We start from the raw sequence: 20,973 nt of genomic DNA, 5'->3' as shown, positions 1-20,973 counted from the left end.
GTCTGGCAATATTTCTATCCAATTCCGGACAACAACTGTCCTGCCATATGTACCTTATGTAAAGGTGGAATAAGTAGGGGTAGGGACGTTAACCACCTAGGAACATCCTCCCTTATACGGCACCTGCAGCGCGTTCATAAAAAGTTACTGTCAAGTTCAGAAACTTTGGCTAAGACCGTAAGCAGTCCAGGGACACCTAAATCCCGTTGTCCTGTTGTATCCAAGCGCCTGCAAACCACACCGTCAACTCCCTCCTCGTCAATTTCCTCCTTAGTCAGGATCGGAAGTAGTCCTGCAGGCCATGTCACTGGCATGACTGACTCTCCTATCCGGGATTCCTCCGGAGGATCCTGCATTGCTACGCCTACTGCTGCCGCTGCTGCTGTTGCTGCTGCTGGGAGTCGTTCATCATCCCAGAGAGGAAGTAGGAACACCACTACTTTTACTAAACAATTGACCCTCCAACAGTCCTTAGCGAGGAGGATGAAGTACGACAGCAGTCATCCTGAAGCAAAACGTATAACTGAGGCCTTGACTGCTATGTTGGTGTTAGACGTGCGTCCGGTATCCGCCATTAGTGCAGTGGGATTTAGACAATTGATGGAGGTAGTGTGTCCCCGGTTCCAAATCCCGTCTAGATTCCACTTCACTAGGCAGGCGATACCGAGACTGTACAGAAACGTCAGAAAAAGTGTCCTCAGTGTCCTGAAAAATGCCGTTGTACACAATGTCCACTTAACCACGGACATGTGGACAAGTGGAACAGGGCAGACTAAGGACTATATGACTGTGACAGCCCACTGGGTAGATGTATCACCTTACGCAGCAACAGCAGCAGCGTCACCAGTAGCAGCATCTCAGAAACGCCAGCTCGTTACAAGGCAGGCTACGCTGTGTATCACCGGTTTCAGTAAGAGGCACACCGCCGACAACCTCTTAGAGAAACTGAGGGAAATCATCGCCCAGTGGCTTACCCCACTTAGACTCTCCTGGGGATTTGTGATATCTGACAACGCCAGCAATATTGTGCGGGCATTACATCTGGGCAAATTCCAGCACGTCCCATGTTTTGCTCACACAATAAACTTGGTGGTGCAGAATTTTCTGAAAAGCGACAGGGGCGTGCAGGAGACGCTTTGGGTGGCCCGAAAAATTTCTGCCCACTTTCGCCATTCAGCGACTGCGTGCCGAAGACTGGAGCGCCAGCAAACACTCTTGAACCTGCCCCGCCATCACCTGAAGCAAGAAGTTGTGACGCGGTGGAACTCAACCCTCTATATGCTTCAGAGGATGGAGGAGCAGCAAAAGGCCATACAAGCCTATACATCCACCTATGACATAGGCAAAGGAGGGGGTATGCACCTGACTCAAGCGCAGTGGAGAATGATTTCCGTGTTGTGCAAGGTTCTCCAGCCCTTCGAACTTGCCACACGTGAAGTCAGTTCAGACACTGCCAGCTTGAGTCAGGTCATTCCCCTCATCAGGCTTTTGCAGAAGCAGCTGGAGAAAGTGAAGGAGGAGCTAAGAAGGAGCGATTCCGCTCAGCATGTGGGACTTGTGGCTGAAGCCCTTCATTCGCTTTGCCAGGATTCCAGGGTGGTCAATCTGTTGAAATCAGACCACTACATTTTGGCCACCGTGCTCGATCCTAGGTTTAAAGCCTATGTGGTGTCTCTCTTTCCGGCCGACACAAGCCTGCAGAGGTGCAAAGACCTGCTGGTGAACACACTGTCAGCTGAAGCGGAACGTGACACGTCAACGGCTCCTTCTTCATTTTCTCCCGCAACTGGGGCTGCCAGGAAAAAACTTAGGTAACCTAAGCAACCCGCTGGCGGTGATGCAGGGCAGGCAGGACCAAGTTTGGACATCTGGTCCGGACTGAAGGACCTGGCAACAATTTCTGACATGTCTACTGTCACTGCATATGATACTGTCACCATTGACAGAATGGTGGAGGATTACATCGGTGACAGCATCCAAGTAGGCATGTCAGACAGTCCATACCTGTACTGGCAGGAAAAAGAGGCAATTTGGAGGCCCCTGTACAAACTGGCTCTATTTTACCTGAGTTGCCCCCCCTCCAGTGTGTACTCCGAAAGAGTGTTTAGTGCAGCCGGGAACCTTGTCAGCGAAAGGCGTAGGAGGTTGCTTCCACAGAATGTGGAGAAGATGATGTTCATCAAAATGAATTATCAGCTCTTCCAGGGAGACCAGCCTCCAGAAGGTACAGAGGGACCTGTGGTGGTGGATTCAAGTGGGGACGAGTTAATACTTTGTGAGGATGAGGATGTACACACTGAAGAGGGTGAGGAATCGGTGGATGAGGAGGATGAGGATGACATCTTGCCTCCGTAGAGCCAGTTTGTGCAGGGACACATTAATTGCCAGCTTGTTTTGTGGGGGCCCAAACGAACCAATCATTTCAGCCACAGTTGTGTGGCAGACCCTGGCGCTGAAATGATTGGTTTGTTAAAGTGTGCATGTCCTGTTTATACAACATAAGGGTGCGTGGGAGGGCCCAAGGACAATTCCATCTTGCACCTCTTTTTTTTCTTTGCATTATGTACAGTTTGGGGCCTAGTTTTTCAAACTGCCATCCTGTCTGCCACTGCAGTGTCACTCCTAGATGGGTCACGTGTTTGTGCCGCCCACTCGTGTCGCTTAGCATAGTCATCCAGCTACCTCGGTGCAACCTTTTGGACATAAAAACACTATTGTGAGGTGTGAGGTGTTCAGAATAGACTGGAAATGAGTGGAAATTAAGGTTATTGAGGTTAATAATAGCATAGGAGCAGAAAAACCTACAAATTCTGTGATTTTAGCTGTTTTTATGCTTTTTTTCAAAAAAATACAGATCCAAAACACAAAACCCAGAACCCAAAACACGGAAGGGTGGTTTTGGCAAAACCAAACCAGATCCAAAACACGAAGAAAGATCCAGATCCAAAACCAAAACACAAAACACGAAAAGTGGCCGGTGCACACCCCTAATATATATTAGGGGTGTGCACCGGCCACTTTTCGGGTTTTGGATCTGGATCTTTCTTCGTGTTTTGGATCTGGATTGGTTTTGCCAAAACCACCCTTCCGTGTTTTGGGTTCTGGGTTTTGTGTTTTGGATCTGTATTTTTTAGAAAAAAAGCATAAAAACAGCTAAAATCACAGAATTTGTAGGTTTTTCTGCCCCTATGCCATTATTAACCTCAATAACCTTAATTTCCACTCATTTCCAGTCTATTCTGAACACCTCACACCTCACAATAGTGTTTTTATGTCCAAAAGGTTGCACCGAGGTAGCTGAATGACTATGCTAAGCGACACGAGTGGGCGGCACAAACACGTGACCCATCTAGGCGTGATACTGCAGTGGCAGACAGGATGGCAGTTTGAAAAACTAGACCCCAAACTGTACATAATGCAAAGAAAAAAAAGAGGTGCAAGATGGAATTGTCCTCGGGCCCTCCCACCCACCCTTATGTTGTATAAACAGGACATGCACACTTTAACAAACCAATCATTTCAGCGCCAGGGTCTGCCACACGACTGTGGCTGAAATGATTGGTTCGTTTAGGCCCCCACAAAACAAGCTGGCAATTAATGTGTCCCTGCACAAACTGGCTCTACGGAGGCAAGATGTCATCCTCATCCTCCTCATCCACCGATTCCTCACCCTCTTCAGTGTGTACATCCTCATCCTCACAAAGTATTAACTCGACCCCACTTGAATCCACCACCACAGGTCCCTCTATACGTTCTGGAGGCTGGTCTCCCTGGAAGAGCTGATAATTAATTTTGATGAACATCATCTTCTCCACATTCTGTGGAAGCAACCTCCTACGCCTTTCGCTGACAAGGTTCCCGGCTGCACTAAACACTCTTTCGGAGTACACACTGGAGGGGGGGCAACTCAGGTAAAATAGAGCCAGTTTGTACAGGGGCCTCCAAATTGCCTCTTTTTCCTGCCAGTACAGGTACGGACTGTCTGACATGCCTACTTGGATGCTGTCACCGATGTAATCCTCCACCATTCTGTCATTGGTGACAGTATCATATGCAGTGACAGTAGACATGTCAGAAATTGTAGCCAGGTCCTTCAGTCCGGACCAGATGTCCAAACTTGGTCCTGCCTGCCCTGCATCACCGCCAGCGGGTTGCTTAGGATACCTAAGTTTTTTCCTGGCAGCCCCAGTTGCGGGAGAAAATGAAGAAGGAGCTGTTGACGTGTCACGTTCCGCTTCAGCTGACAGTGTGTTCACCAGCAGGTCTTTGCACCTCTGCAGGCTTGTGTCGGCCGGAAAGAGAGACACCACATATGCTTTAAACCTAGGATCGAGCACGGTGGCCAAAATGTAGTGGTCTGATTTCAACAGATTGACCACCCTGGAATCCTGGCAAAGCGAATGAAGGGCTTCATCCACAAGTCCCACATGCCGAGCGGAATCGCTCCTTCTTAGCTCCTCCTTCACTTTCTCCAGCTGCTTCTGCAAAAGCCTGATGAGGGGAATGACCTGACTCAAGCTGGCAGTGTCTGAACTGACTTCACGTGTGGCAAGTTCGAAGGGCTGGAGAACCTTGCACAACACGGAAATCATTCTCCACTGCGCTTGAGTCAGGTGCATACCCCCTCCTTTGCCTATGTCATAGGTGGATGTATAGGCTTGAATGGCCTTTTGCTGCTCCTCCATCCTCTGAAGCATATAGAGGGTTGAGTTCCACTGCGTCACAACCTCTTGCTTCAGGTGATGGCGGGGCAGGTTCAAGAGTGTTTGCTGGCGCTCCAGTCTTCGGCACGCAGTCGCTGAATGGCGAAAGTGGCCAGAAATTTTTCGGGCCACCCAAAGCGTCTCCTGCACGCCCCTGTCGGTTTTCAGAAAATTCTGCACCACCAAGTTTATTGTGTGAGCAAAACATGGGACGTGCTGGAATTTGCCCAGATGTAATGCCCGCACAATATTGCTGGCGTTGTCAGATATCACAAATCCCCAGGAGAGTCTAAGTGGGGTAAGCCACTGGGCGATGATTTCCCTCAGTTTCTCTAAGAGGTTGTCGGCGGTGTGCCTCTTACTGAAACCGGTGATACACAGCGTAGCCTGCCTTGGAACGAGCTTCCGTTTCTGAGATGCTGCGACTGGTGACGCTGCTGCTGTTGCTGCGTAAGGTGATACATCTACCCAGTGGCTGTCACAGTCATATTGTCCTTAGTCTGCCCTGTTCCACTTGTCCACATGTCCGTGGTTAAGTGGACATTGGGTACAACAGCATTTTTCAGGACACTGAGGACACTTTTTCTGACGTTTCTGTACAGTCTCGGTATCGCCTGCCTAGTGAAGTGGAATCTAGACAGGATTTGGAACCGGGGACACACTACCTCCATCAATTGTCTAAATCCCACTGCACTAATGGCGGATACCGGACGCACGTCTAACACCAACATAGCAGTCAAGGCCTCAGTTATACGTTTTGCTTCAGGATGACTGCTGTCGTACTTCATCCTCCTCGCTAAGGACTGTTGGAGGGTCAATTGTTTAGTAAAAGTAGTGGTGTTCCTACTTCCTCTCTGGGATGATGAACGACTCCCAGCAGCAGCAACAGCAGCAGCGGCAGCAGTAGGCGTAGCAATGCAGGATCCTCCGGAGGAATCCGGGATAGGAGAGTCAGTCATGCCAGTGACATGGCCTGCAGGACTACTTCCGATCCTGACTAAGGAGGAAATTGACGAGGAGGGAGTTGACGGTGTGGTTTGCAGGCGCTTGGATACAACAGGACAACGGGATTTAGGTGTCCCTGGACTGCTTACGGTCTTAGCCAAAGTTTCTGAACTTGACAGTAACTTATTATGAACGCGCTGCAGGTGCCGTATAAGGGAGGATGTTCCTTGGTGGTTAACGTCCCTACCCCTACTTATTCCACCTTTACATAAGGTACATATGGCAGGACAGTTGTTGTCCGGATTTGGATAGAAATATTGCCAGACCAAAGAGGTGGAATGTTTGGTCTTCTGCCCAGGCATGTCCGTGATGGGCTTTTTCATCCCACGGACAACAACTGTCTCCCCCGGAGCCTGATTTAAACAAACCACATCACCATCAGAATCCTCCTCGCCAACTTCCTCCTCAGCGCCAGTTACACCAGTATCCTCATCCTGTTGTACTTCAACAGTGACATCTTCAATTTGCATATCAGCAAGTGGACTGTGGGTGCTCCTTTCAGCACTTGCAGGGGCTGTGCAAATGGTGGAAAGAGCCACCTCTTCCCGTCCAGTGCTGGGAAGGTCAGGCATCGCAACCACCACCACACTTGGACTCTCCTTGGGGATTTGTGATATCTTCTTAGAAAGCACAGTTCTTCGCTGTGCTTTTGCCAGCTTAACTCTTTTGATTTTTTTAGTGGGAGGAGGGCTTCCATCGTCATGTGAAGCTGAACCACTAGTCATGAACAAACTAGGGATCGACCTTAGCCGTTCCTTGCCACTCCGTGTCATAAATGGCATATTGGCAAGTTTACGTTTCTCTTCAGCTGATTTAAATGTTTTTTTCAAGGTCATTTTCCTGAACTTTTTCATTTGGGATTGTATGTGCCCTCTATTATGACATTGGGCATCGGCCTTGGCAGACGACGTTGATGGCATGTTATCGTCTATGTCATGACTAGTGGCAGCAGATTCAGCACTAGGAGGAAGTGGTTCTTGATCTTTCTCTCTTTTATTTTTATCGGAGAAAGTTTGGTCCTCCATTTATGTTATATCGATTTGATATATACGTGCGGCTAAACACAGAAAATTTTTTTTTATTTTTGCTGGAGAGTAGTGCACTTTGTGGGTTACACCAGCCTTTAAGAAATGAGCCAGGCGGCTCTTTACTTATGGGACACAGGCGCACGCTTGGCGCTGCTCCTTTGTTGATGCACGTGCGCCTACTGCGCACACAATTCACAAACACAGAAAATATTTTTTTTTTTGGTTTGGAGTGTACTTTGGGGTTACAGCACCCTTTAACGGTCAAGCCAGCCGGCCCTTTACTTATGACACAGGCGCACGCTTGGCACTACTTTGTTGATGCACGTGCGGCTACTGCGCGCACAATTCACAAACACAGAAAATATATATTTTTTTGGTTTGGAGTGTACTTTGGGGGTTACAGCACCCTTTAACGGTCAAGCCAGCCAGCCCTTTACTTATGACACAGGCGCACGCTTGGCACTACTTTGTTGATGCACGTGCGGCTACTGCGCACACAATTCACAAACACAGAAAATATTTTTTTTTTAGCACTTGGGGGAGCACCCCTGATGGACAGAGCACCCCCTGGACAACACTACAGCACCCCTTTAGGACTGGGACACTGCACAGGACTTTGGAGTGGACACAGCCCCTATGGACAACTGACTGCACAACACAGTCCAGCCAGCCCCTATGGACTCTGAAGTAGTGGACACAGCCCCTATTAACAGCAGCAGCACAGCACAACACAGCCAGCCCCTATGGACTTTGAAGTAGTGGACAACAGCAGCACAGCGCAGCACAGCACAACACTACTCTGCACTACACTACACAGCCCAGCCAGCCCTAACTCCCACCCTCCCTCTTCACTGTCCACAGCCAAGTGAGAAAATGGCGCCGACGCGGGTACCTTATATAGGATCCAAAACCCGCGAGACCCGGAAGGCGGGATGATGACGTTTTGCCTCGATTTCAGATCCGAGTCAGGCGGGAAAAGTCGAGCCTGACTCGGATCGGGGGGGTTCGGATTTCAGAAATCCGAACCCGCTCACTCCTAATATATATATATATATATATATATATGGACCCAGACCATGCTGTGTAGTATCTATGTTGTCCACAGGCTATGTCCTCTTTAATGATTTGTCCAAGCCTCTGTAGCGAATGGCCACACCCCTTAAGTATGGGCTTCTACCACTGTATTACACCAGTGTGCCCTTCATACTCTATCTGACACTGCAAGTACCATTACTTTGTCTGAGAGATGCTTTCTTCAAAAGTTAAAGTGCACTGGATGCACACCACCAAATTAATTGTTCTGTCCACTCTCATCTTTTGGGAAAATCCAATATTTCAGTCAACTGCCCAACCTTCACTACTTTATTACCACTCCCAACATAATTTAGCTTTCTGTTTGTTTTTATTTTGCTCCTAAAATATAGTTTGGTATGTAGGGTGGGGGAGCGGGAGGGTATCAATACTGTTATGATGACATATGACACTTTTTTTTTTTAGATTGGGAAAAGTGCACCTAGCAATGGGTATCCCCACCAAAATAGTACCACCCATTACTAGATGCATCTATCGCCACCAAAATACAAGTCCTATCTCCGGTAGTTCACAGCACAACAATTTCAAGTGTTGTTTCTGATCCGTAAGCGCTGTGCAGCCTTATGCAAAGCAAGAAATTATGCTAAAATGACACTCTCCATGCCTTTACCTCATTTCAGTTAATCTGCTTCACAAAGCAGAATTAAGGTTTTGTGTTATAAACTTACTATGCACACAGGAGCATCTAGTTCTGTTTGCAAGTTCTGGTCCGCCACAAATCAGCTCTGTAAACTGATGCCACCAGACCATTTTGGGCCTTTTAAATTGGGCACTCCGGCTAAAGTTTAATTTTATATGTTGAAATAAGAGGTTCTCTAATACATAACATATATATATATAATATATATATATATATATATATATAATATATATATATATATATATATATATATGTTGTGCTGAACAGTTCTAGAATAAGTGAGAAAAAAGCACATTTATAATATCCTTTAAGTTTGTCTTCTAGAGACTTTTGGATCTTTCTCTTTTAGATACATCACTGCTCAAACGGACACAGAAGCAGAATCCGAAGATGAGCCGGGAGTGGGAAATGTCCGATCCGAAAATGCTGAAGTCACAGAGGAGGAATCTGAGCTGCTCTCTCTTCTCCAGCGAGCAGATTCCATCCATAACGGCTCAGATTCAGAGAAGCCGGAAGGGTTTACAATGATGCTCAGCAAGCAGGAAAAGGTAAAGTATTTTAGTAGGAAGCTGGACTGTAACATTACCTACAGGGTGCATCCATAACTTTCCTCCCTGGGCTGCATTTTTTCCCCTATGTAAAACAGTCGTCTGTGGTACTGCTTACACTCATTCCCAGGATGGTGAGGTTTGATATGTTCAAAATGTGTACAGTCTGCATGGCATCATATCCATGTATTCACTTTCTGAGCATGCACAGACCGACTCTTTTAGATAAATAAACTTTTTATGGTTATTAAAGCTAATCTAGATGAAATACGTAAAATATTTTTCAATGAATTTATTCATGTTTACTTCCAAACAATTACTATACCACTTTAAATGTGTCTGTCTATTTTCCATTTACTCTGATAACTTTGATTTATTACAAGCCTAATACTCCAACTCTGACATTTGTTCATAAATAATATGTAGCATGGAAGATCACAGTTCATTAGCTGCCTTACATAAAAGTTTTCTGCTAGGAACGTGGGCGTGAAGAACTTGTCACCTATATAATGGGAACTTTTTTATTTTTAATCAGTATGGAAACAAAGTGGAGTTCCTGTGGAGGCTGGCGCGGGCGTACAGTGACATGTTTTTTCTTACCAGTGATGCCGAGGAAAAAAAGGGTTATGCTTCCAATGGTAAGATCTCCATGTAAACACAACACACATGTAAAGGTAGTGTAGCACATATGCATTGAAAACTTAGGTCCATTACATTAAACTGTATTATCTTTAACAGCTGTGCCTGGGTTATTTTGTATAGAAAAAGATAAGTACAAACTCCCTGCAGTTGATATGTCTGCAGATATTCTCCCACAGGGTCAGTGACTTTTTTTCACTGTGCTTATATAACTCATAAGATGAAGACAAACACTGTCAGCTAAAAACCGATTGACTAGTCACTAAACAGTAGAAATCTGGGAACACAATATCACAAAATCCCACTGGGTTTAACTAAAATGCATTTTTCCGATGATCATATACTGTGCAATATACACTGTGTTGACAAAAGTGATTGGACACTGACAGCAAATAGATCAACAAGATTTTATTGACGTCAGTACTTTGTAGATCCACCACGTGCAGTGATTACTGCAGACACCCTTCATGGCAAACTGTCCACAAGTTCCTGGACAGCAGCAGGCGGTATGTTTTTGCCATTCCGTCTTATGTACAGTGACCAACTGTGACACTGAATAAGATCGCGTCGGCCTAGAACGCACCCTTCGCGCCAATTTGTCCCAGAGGTTCTTAATGGGGTTAAGATTTGGATTCTGTGCTGGCCCATCCAGGTTACCGAATTCTCTGTATACCAGTCCAGCGTCGCCCTGGAAACATGACAGGTGGCATTGTCGTCCTGATAAAAACATTTGTTGTTTCCATAGAACTGCCACAATGCAGGGAGCACAGAGGTATCAAGAACATCTCTATACTCAGAGTTAATGTGACCATGCATTACAACTAGTGGACACATGCCAAACTAGCTTGCCCAGGGGTGTCCAATCACTTTTGTCTATATAGTGTAGTCACTGTGGCTGACCACCATTTATTAGATCTGTCTCATTTGATTTTGATCACCCACATGGGCACAGACCTTAGGAGAAGCAACTGGGTTCTTGCCTGAGCAAGGTTATTGTAAACAAATTTTGGTCATAATAGTGTTTTTCCCCCCCCCCATTCATTGTAGAGCACACAATTCTGGGAGTATGGAGGAGATGTATCAAGCCTTCTAAAAAGTGGATATGTTGCCATATCAACCAATCAGCTTCTACCTTTCATCATTTTATAGATTCAGAATGTACGTGATAAATGGTAGCTAGAAGCTGATTGGTTGCAGCGTCTTCACCTCTCCACTTCTCTGCTCTTTAAGAGAATTCTTACATTTCCCCATATTTGTTTTGTTATGTTTTTTTCAAAATGTTCAGTTTCCTAAAATATTCTGCCCTATTCATAGACTGGATTGTCTGTACATTATACAACTTAAAACTCCTGGAAGAAGATAGAATTACCTATATGCTTGAAAAAAATCATGTACGTTATTTGTACATCAGTATTGGCTATTACTTCACCAATACGCAAACAAATTCCCTTCACGTTTTGTAATCCAGCTATTTTGCTCAACTGATGAGCAGCTAGACCTGTGGGTACACGTTTTGATCACCAGTATGTGCACATCGTGATGTAGTGCATATGCTGGCATACGGGATGTCAACCGTCAAAATACTGATGCTGGAATCCCGCTGCCCGGCAAAATGCCGATGCTGATATCCCGAATGGGATCAGGATACCGGCGTCTGCATCTCAGCCGCTGGAATCCTGAACGAAGCATCCGGGTAAGTATCTGCGGCAGCTCGGGGATGGGGGGTTAGCTTTAGGGACCCCCAGGGGACATTTAGGGTTAGGCTGCAGGGAGGGGGGTTAGGGATAGGCATTACCAGGGCATGGATAGGGTTAGGCACCCACCTGGGAGGGTTAGGTTTAGGGTGTGGGAAGAAGGGTTAGGGCTAGGCACCGCCGGGGGGTGTAGGTTAGGGTTAGGCACCCCCCCCCCCGGGGAGGTTAGGATTAGGCACCACCAAGGGAGGGTTAGGGGGAGAGTGGGGAGGGATAGGGTACTTAACAGCCGCAGGTATTTCATACCCAACCCCTGCACATCTGTATGCATTTCATTAAATTAGTTGATCACTGCACACATCTAGGGGCATATTCAATGCCAGGCGTAAAGTCCAGTAGCTTTCGCAGTGCCAGACTTTTCGCCGACATCGCTGCATTTCAATGCGAAAAAGTATCGTGCGCGTGCCCGCTTTTCGCGTATTCAATTAGAAATCGGCAAAAACGGGACCGGGCAAAACTCTAGCATGCGAAAAGTACTGTCAGATTTGGGGAAATCAGCCTGACACCCTTAAGATGCACTGACATTGGGGATCACTCTAGATGCTCCCGAATAGCCCTGCTGAAGGTACTTAAACGCTCTCAATAGCTGCTATTTAGCGTCTTTGCATAAGTGGTGAAGAATTGCATTTAGCAGGTTTTTTTTGGTGAAAATAAGTAGTCCCAGCAAATTTGGGGTACCTGTAAATGGAAGCTAGCATATTTTTAAGTTGCTAAAGAGAAATTTTAAAAATCCACCTGACGCAAGCACCTGCAAACTTAAAAACACCTGGGGCATACTTGGGCACCCCCCTGGAGTCTATTTTGCTAGTTTTTAAGTTTTGTCCCCCAACTTTGGACTTTTTCGCCCCCAAAATGAAAGTACTTTTTTTGGGGTGATCTAAAGAATTTGTAAAAAAAATTTTTTACGCAGTTTACCTTTGTGGGGACTGTCCCAAGGGTGCAGGGGGGTTCCCGCAGCTTTGCACCCCAAAACCCCAATTCTGCAATTATTTTCGGCACCTATTCATAGGCAAAACTTTTTCGCAGATCCCATTGCATTGAGTTTCTGCACCAGCGAAAAGTCTTCTAATTGAATATGGCGGAAACTTTTTGCAAGGTGAAATGTCACTTGCGATACTAATTGAATACGGCCCCTTAACTTCGTGCAGTCAGATTTTCAGCCATATCCGCTTGAGTCAAATCACATTTTATTACGCAAGATATGATTGTGTGCCCCAGCAATGCGCGGCGACCCATGTAACGATACATCGCACAATGTATCATTACATGCTGCATGTAACTGCACCGCGTCGCTCATTGCAGTGTCCCATTTGATGTGCAGGACATCAGATGGGACAGTGCAATGAACGATGGATCGGGTGTATACACTATACGATGTGTACGTTATATCGTCCTGATCGGCATCGAAACGATTAATCGTATAGTGTCTACCCATCTTAATTTGTTGTAACCAACCAAAATCAATCAGCAACATTTGTGGCCAAGACAAGGGTGCTCTGAATAAGTTGTTGCATAGAGGTGACTACAAATGTTTCCATTCCTTAATGTAGAACTACCTCTCTGCTGGATCTTAAAGGACACGACCACGCACATTGTAAAAAAAAAAAAAAAAAGTATAAAGTGTACAGACAACAATGGTGTTCATTACGTTTAGTTAAAATACAGAATATTTCCTACAAGACATATCTTGTTCATATCTTGCAGACTTTCGCGTTGCTGTAATGATCGGCTCTGCTCTAGCCTGGCTGGCCTGACCTACAAATGTGTACTCTTACATCTAGCCTCAATACGCCACGCAGCGCTACCTACCTGGCATGAGTGAGCCGACAGGTCCCATGAGACTAATTTTTGGTGAAAATATGTATAAGTGGCAATGTGATGAGACTAGGACGCACCAGCAGACTGTGCTGATTTAATGTGATATGTGACACTTGTATATCTGTGTGCACCTGAGTCTGTATATGAATCACAACGGAATGAAAAAAGCTGCGGCCGCTACATTGTAGCACTTTATATACAGATTCAGAGACTTAGTCGCACACAGATATACAAGTGTTACATACCAAATTACTCAGCACACATTTTCAGCAAATTAAGATGCAAAAAACATGCCCGGTGCTGGCAGAGTCTCACGGGACCTGGCGCTCCAAGAGGGGATTTTTAGCGCGACTGCAGCAAAGATGTATAAGGACACATCTGTACTGTAGATGTTCTGCCCCTTTCCTGCGTGCTACTCATTCAAATAAGTGGGAATGTGATCACTGCAGGTATATTTTTGGATATCTGTTTACCAGAACTGAATGTGTCGTGTAGAGAATAATTTCTTAAATACTCTGTGAAATATGTAATTTCATAAAGTGCATCAATTTTGGCAACAATTCAAATAGAACCTTCGATTCAAATACCAGGTAAATGAGCATCCTATAAAAGTTATGAATAGCACCTACTGTGTAATAAAAAAAAAAAAAAAGTAGTTTAGCGCCATCTGTTGTCAGGTTTTAGTTATTACCAAAATGTTATTTACTTATCCGTTATTTTCAAAACGTCAAAGAATATTTGTTTTATTATTTAATAAGAAATGACTGTATGATAATAAAACAAATAATTCTTCAAATGTCAAATTATAAAAACAGAATAATGATAAATATTTGGTTACAACACGTGTAGTATTAGTTTATAATGAAGATGGCAAGAGCCTGCTTGATATAGTTTGTAATCTAAAATTAAGATTGGAAAGGTTACAAATAAATACAGATGTGTATTCAGTATATATTTAAAAAACTATCACTGCTTGTGCTGTTAAAGTAGCAATCTCATGAAAATATGTGTTGTGTATTTTTTTTTTAATATAACTCACTGTTGCAGACAATAATAATGATTTTGGCATTTACCAGTTGACATTTTTTTCCCCTTTGGACCACTATTAATGATCTATAACTCTGGATTATCATGATATCCACTGTCACATGCACATGATATAAGGGCCTATTTATCAAGCAATTCTGCCCTTAAAATATACAGAAACTGCTGTTTCCGCATGTTTAAGGGAGGTACTCAGTCTCACTGTCATGTAATATATCTCCTGTCATCACAGCAGCCACCCCCATAGTTTTCTATAGGGACAGTATGTAACAAGTGTAGCTTTCTGTATCGTACATGTGTGGGCTGACAGCTCCTTCAGATGGTATTAACACACTAACTTTAATAGGGCAGCCTTGCCGGAGAGGGATCTTCCAATCCCTGTCTGGTCGGTTGAAACTGTTCGCAATTCCAATTGTGATATTTTTGCATTGTGCATGTGCAACTGGATAGCCACATACAGTATACAAACTTGCCTGGGTCTGAACCCAGAATTAAAGTGATCATGTATGTGATCACTTCTTACTGATTCCCCCAAAAAAGATTCTTTATTGCCGTGGTATGCAGTGATAGGGATTCTTAATTTTCTGGGACTGGCTGCAGGTTTAATAACTGCTCCATAGTGGAATGCACCCCCTGTGCTCTCTCTGCACTCTGGTATCCTCCTCCTCCCCACTCTGTGGTCACATGAATTGCTGAGAGTTGTGAACCTGTGTCTGTGTCTATGTAGCACACTGACTGTGTCTGATGGCCAGTTTTGTTAGCAAGCTAGAGAGATTTTAAAACGGAGAGAATCATTTGAATTAGGATAGTTAAGACAAAGTATTCATGCTTATAATGTCCTTAACTTGCTTTTTAGAGAAAATAAATCAAATCAACATTGAATTGCTGCTTTAAGGGCCTGATTCAGAGCCGCTCGTTCGCTCCGACGATGTTCACACATCTGCGCATGCGTATGGGTCGTATTGCGCATGCGCCAACCAGTCAGTGTGGTCGGAAATCGTGTGTTCGCAAAATAGCGAGTGCCTGCTAATTTGAGTGACAGGATGAGGCGTTTGTGGGTGGTAACAGGGGAAGGTGCTTGAAAACGGGGAGTGGAGATCCGAACGCAGGCGTGCCAAACGGTCAAAACGGGCGTTTTAAGGGTGTGCATAATTGACAAAGCAGCGTCATCGACCACGTCACTTGGTTGTTTCTTAGCCTGAACTGTTCGCATGATTCCGGTAGGAAAATCCAACCACAAGCACTGCGAGCAGTTCAGACGCCTTTCGATGTACTCGATAAATCAAATAAATAGCAGAGATGACGTATGATGCGAGCGGCCAGGAGGCGTCTTTACAAAATAGTGAGGGCATGTTTCGTTCGCTCGCTCAGACATAGAGGCGGCCCCTTTTGCTGAACGAGCGAGCGCAAATAGCGTCCGGCTCTGAATCAGGCCCTAAGATCTAAGTTATGTAAAATATTGTATTTGAGTAAGCATTGTGTTTGACTGATACATTGCCTCTACCTATTTATATATTTATTTTTCCCACAGGAAAAACTGTTGCTGGGAAAGCAATTCAGTTAGATGACTGTAGTGCTGGTAGCCACAGATGGTAGGTAAATATTTTAATCAGTGATACTATTCCAATACTACAATGATAGAGATGTACAATGTGTCATTATTCTTGTTATTTACTGTATTCAATATTGTACAGTATGTAGGGGGTCTAAGTATCAAGCTGTTTTTTACGTAAAATTATACAGAAAATGTTATGTATTGTACCTATAAACTAATGACACAATGCAGAAGATTTCACAGATATCTCCAGCAAAGTGATAATTATCGTTGCAGATTGCAGTCCTCATTATTATCAATGAGGACTACGATCTGACCCATATGTACTAAACTCCAAAAAGCAAAGCTCCAGATGGTGTAAACTGCTTTAAGCCTATGGAGGCTCCAGGTGCAGTAGAGAGATAATGTGATCTCTCTCTCACAGCCCCCAGCCGGCTCTGGAAGCTGACACTGTACACATGCGCAGTGTCCTCTTACCCCAGAGAAGTTCTGCAATTTGCCAGGCATATAACTCGCAGGGACAGCGGTTACCGCAACCGCTGTCCTTGCGAGTTCCCCTTTGTACATAGCGGGGATATTTTCATTATAAATTTAAATATCCCTGGCGATATGGACAGATAATAATCATGGCTGGTCCTCAAATACTATAAGCTATTCTGACAAGAGATACATGTGTAGATTTGCAGAATGTCTTCAGAGTGTTACTAATATATAAATAGAGAGAGAGAGAAACAGTTGATCAATAGAGTCAGTGTTTTTTTTGGAAGGGGGGGAAATTTGGTCGTAATCCAGTTAACGCCACTGTTTTTAATAATTTTTTTTTATGCATCTGTATAGACACAGGGCTACAGGAAAATATAATGATCTATAATACTGTATGTACAGGGCGTTTCCCAAAATTTGTCTTATAACATAAAGTAATTGACGTAATTTAGTGAAATGTGACAGACATACAGTACCTTGGTCTGAGAAACATGAGCAAGTGTTGGAGGTGTTCACCATTAGCAATCAGGCCAGCTGTTCACGCATGCGCGAAGTGAGGGTCAGCTGTTCAACACCCTAATCACCAGCGCAGTCCAAAATTCAAATAAGGGAGCCACACCAACTGCCAGCGAGGATGCCAGTGAGGATGGCAGTTGGTGTGGTTCCCCTATATAATTTTTGGACTGTGCTGCAGACCCCCCTCTGGAGCCGCCACTGGAAGTCAGTAGGTATTCCTGCTTCTGACATTGGTGTTGTGTACTGTGGCGTCCACATTCATCGTGTCTGTGTGTTACGTGCCGATATGAACCTTTATAGACGCAGTTTTTCCAGTACATCTGGACCATAAAAGCGCGTTGTTCAGCATATCTGCACGTAACACACAGACATGAGGTGGAGCTGTGTCAAATTTTACTAAATTATGTCAATTACTTTAAAAGTTATAAGAAAAACTTTTGGGACAATAGCGAGTGAAACACCCTGTACATAAATCCGCATTGTAATCTTTACATGACATTCCCACTTTTTTAAAATCTTTAAAAAAAAAAAAAAAAATTCCGGGATGTATGTGGAAAAGAGCCCTAGACTGCACACCCTGAATATATATAATTGGAGTTGCTACCTGTTGAGACTATTGTTGCAGAAACAAAAGGTACAATTGCACAACTCCAACATTACTAATTATATATAATACATTTTGCAATAAAATTTAGCAATAATAAATAGAGGTTTTAGCATAATCATGGCTAAGGTTATGGGCCTACTCACCGCATCCAGGTAACCTCTTAGGGTAGGTCCCTAACATACTGGGGTTGAAATCCAGAGCGCAGGACACCCCCAAACTAGCCCAGCTAAGCCACCCCAGGGCATAACTCTAATGAGGAAATGTGATGAAAAGTGTTAGATAGATAGGAGCAGCTACTGCTGCATATATTAGAAGTAAGTTGAAAAATAAAGATGTTAAAATAGTACATATATAATAAACAAACAATAGAGGTGCAAAAAATGTGTTATAATGTGGTGCCCTGAAGCAGCCCAACCAAAGCAATCCAGGGGACCCATGCCCCAAAAACTAACTCATGTCTGCAATACAGTATATAAATTTGTAGGACTTACCTAAATTGTGCCTTTTACTAAAGTGCAGTCAAAATGCCAGAATTCCTACTTAAAACCAATAAGGGACAGGTGGGAAGGGGTGCTAGCCTAGACTGAAGGAGTCTCATGCCTTCAGGTGTGCATATGAGCACACTAAATAGAGTATATGGAAAAGAGGCCCTAGACTGCACACCCTGAATATATATACAGTATATAATGGGATGTGCTACCTGTTGAGACTATTGTTGCAGACACAAAAAGAAAAAGTACAAGTGCACAACTCCAGCCTTACTAATTATAGATAATACATTTTTCTACTTCAGGGTCCATAGGGTATCCACAGGATACCTTGGGGTATAGGCGATGGCGGAAGACATCCAGGCACCACAGAGTTAAATTTTCAGCCTCCCAGGATGCACTGGGGTCCCTCTCCTATACCCCGCCCCCGAGCCTCAGGCCACTTAGTTTTCGTCGGTGCCTGGCCAGACCAGTCGCACCGTACAGAGGGGGGTCTTTTTAAGGCCCCTGAATATTTCTTCGCAGCTGTGGCTGCACAACTAGAGTGCTCCAGCATAGGACAGTCAGTATTGACGTCCATGCTGTCACTCCTACACCCCACCGGTACCAGAACGTCGGTACCGATCCGGGGATGCTGGTAGGTAGCTGGGGTCACAGCTAGCGGTGATCCCGGCTACCTGGACTGTGGCCGGATGCACGGGGAACAAGGTAAGCGGCGGGGTCCCGCGGTGGGCACCCGCTGGTAACACAGTCCTGTTTGGTCCCCAGGCAGGGGGCTTCCTGGGGACCGGCTGCGCGTGGGGCCAGGTACTGATCCTGCGCCTTCCACTAGACCACCAGGGACAGCGGACCGCAGCATGTGCGGTACAGCGCGGCGTCCCAGGTGTTAATAGCAGGCCAGGGGAGAACGCCTTCCCTGTCTCACAGCCGGCGTCTCCCCCGCTGCACAGTGCCATTCCACAGCGGTCTGAGCGGGCTGTGTCAGCGCTCCTCCCCCGGGCCCTGCCTTCTCTCTGCTCCTCGGTGGCCATTTTCTCACTTCATGTGCTGGGGATGGCAAACGCTGCTGGAAGCTGATACAGATGCCATTGCGGTCCGGGTCCCCCGCATACCTCTCCTTCAATTAAGGTCAGTGTATGCAGCACTGTTTCCTACCAGGCTCTGGTCTGTGTAGTTGATCGCAGTGCTTGTAATGCAGGATATTATCTGTGCATTGTATGTGACTTAAATGCTAGCGCTGTTTGCCTGTACTTTCATTTCTGACTGTCAGCCTTTTTCCTATCCCTGTTCTTCTGCTACAGCCCTTGCGGTGCGGTGTTGCAGGGTGTTTATTACCTCACAGTAAACATGGTTTTTCTGTGTGGGAGGTCACATACGCTCCGTTCACATTCCTCATGTCTGAAAGTGAACGAGGATATCCTCTTCCAGCTATAATGTACTGATATCATGTGCAGTTAGCGGAGGGATATGTAGACGCTGAGGGTTAATGGAGGGCATGTTGTATTATATATCACGCCCCTTTTCTGTCACTGTGCCTGCACAAAAAAGGGGACCGCCCTCGGCTGGCTAAGATGCTTACAGCCTTTGTGGGCAACGCCCCCTGCGTTTCCCCATAGGGGTTATCGCAGCCTGTGGTGGTCTCATCACATGCAGGGGTCCCTGGACAGTTGATGGTACCCCAGTGTATCCTGTTTTTCGCCCCCCCAGGTCTCGCAGGAGCCTGTGTGGGTGAATTTATTGTCCAAATGGTATAGCACCTGATGGACGTTTTACAGAGGGAGTCACCATTTTGGCCTTCTAAATGGCCTTTCGGGTCTCAGACGGGTAAAGACGTGACGTCTGGTGACGGTGACATTATTGACTTTTTCAGACACAAGCCCCTTAGTGCAAAGGAGGCGTAGTCTGGGTCTAAAATCTATATACCTGGGCTTATACGGGCAGTCCGTGCGGCTTTGGTTATTACATATCCCCCGTGGCTAAATCCAAATATGCCTTCTTTAAGGATAAGGGTGTTGCCACTGTAATTCCTCTTTCTACTTCAGGGTCCATAGGGGGTCCACAGGGTTGACCTTGGGGTTATAGCTGGAACAGGATCCATGGGCACCACACAGTTAAGCTTTTAGCTCCCAGGATGCACTTGGGTCCTCCTATATACCCCGCCCCCGAGCCACAGGCACCTCAGTGTAAGCTGGTGCCCGGCCGGAGTCGGTCACCGCGCAGGGGGGCTGCAGGAGCAGCCCCCAGAAGCTTTTTTATTTATTTATTTATTTTAGTTTCTTTTACTACAGACGGCAGCAAAGGGCTGTCTGTACAGACGCCCATGCTGCCGCTCTGATCCCCGACTGGCGCCGCGACGCCAGTACTGATCTGGGGATCGCGGCGGGAGGGCAGAGTCCGTACTAGCCGGACTCTGTCTACCTCCCAGGACTGCTGTCGGAGTCGCCGGGGATGCATGTGAGCCGCGCGTCGCTGGCTAGCGGCGGCGCGCGGAATGCCTTAAATGCAGTCATTTAGCCTCCGGTCCTGGGGACAGACCGGAGGCTGCTGGCAGTGGCGGCGGGCCCCCCCCATAACCCGTGGGACCACTAGACCACCAGGGATAAAGGGGCAAGCGGGAAGCCAGCATCCCTGGGGTTATGGCCAGCCAGGGGAGGAAGCCTTCCCTGTCAGCGGCTCCTCCCCTCAGCTCAGCGCGCCTTTCAGCACGCAGTCTGGCGTCGCTGAGCTGCAGACTCTTCGGCCACTCCTCCTCTGAGGTCTCCAGAGGCCATTTTCTCACAGTGGCAGCGCAGATCTCTCAGGGAGCATGCGGACCGGTCCCCCTGTGTACCTCTCCCCTGATTAAGGACAGCGTACACAGCACTATAGCCCTCCCAGACACTGAATCTGGGCAGGTTGATTGTAGTGTAAAGGTGCAGTGAGTATTACTTCTGCATGGTATGTGACTTTTGCTAGTGCTGCCTGTCTGTGCTTATTTTCCGCTTACTGTCAGCTTATACCTATCCCTTTACTTCTACAAGCCCTACAGGTGTGTGGGGGAGGGGCGTTTCTAC

General features: G+C 45.9%; 1 protein-coding gene across 1 annotated transcript in view; it reads left to right on the top strand.

The window, feature by feature from the left end:
- Positions 1 to 20,973, top strand: part of RMDN2 (regulator of microtubule dynamics 2) — a 165,320-nt gene that overhangs the window by 27,221 nt on the left and 117,126 nt on the right. Inside the window, exons 3-5 of the mRNA XM_088477642.1 lie at positions 8,818 to 9,016; positions 9,552 to 9,654; positions 15,803 to 15,863. Coding sequence (XP_088333768.1) covers positions 8,818 to 9,016; positions 9,552 to 9,654; positions 15,803 to 15,863 — 363 coding nt within the window. The remainder of the gene's footprint in view (positions 1 to 8,817; positions 9,017 to 9,551; positions 9,655 to 15,802; positions 15,864 to 20,973) is intronic.

Source organism: Taudactylus pleione, unplaced genomic scaffold, assembly GCF_031769625.1.
Source record: "Taudactylus pleione unplaced genomic scaffold, aTauple2 ptg000201l, whole genome shotgun sequence".
In the NCBI taxonomy this organism is placed as follows: Eukaryota; Metazoa; Chordata; class Amphibia; order Anura; family Myobatrachidae; genus Taudactylus; species Taudactylus pleione.
The sequence above is the reverse complement of the archived record's forward strand: the minus strand, read 5'-3'. Positions and strand labels throughout refer to the sequence as shown.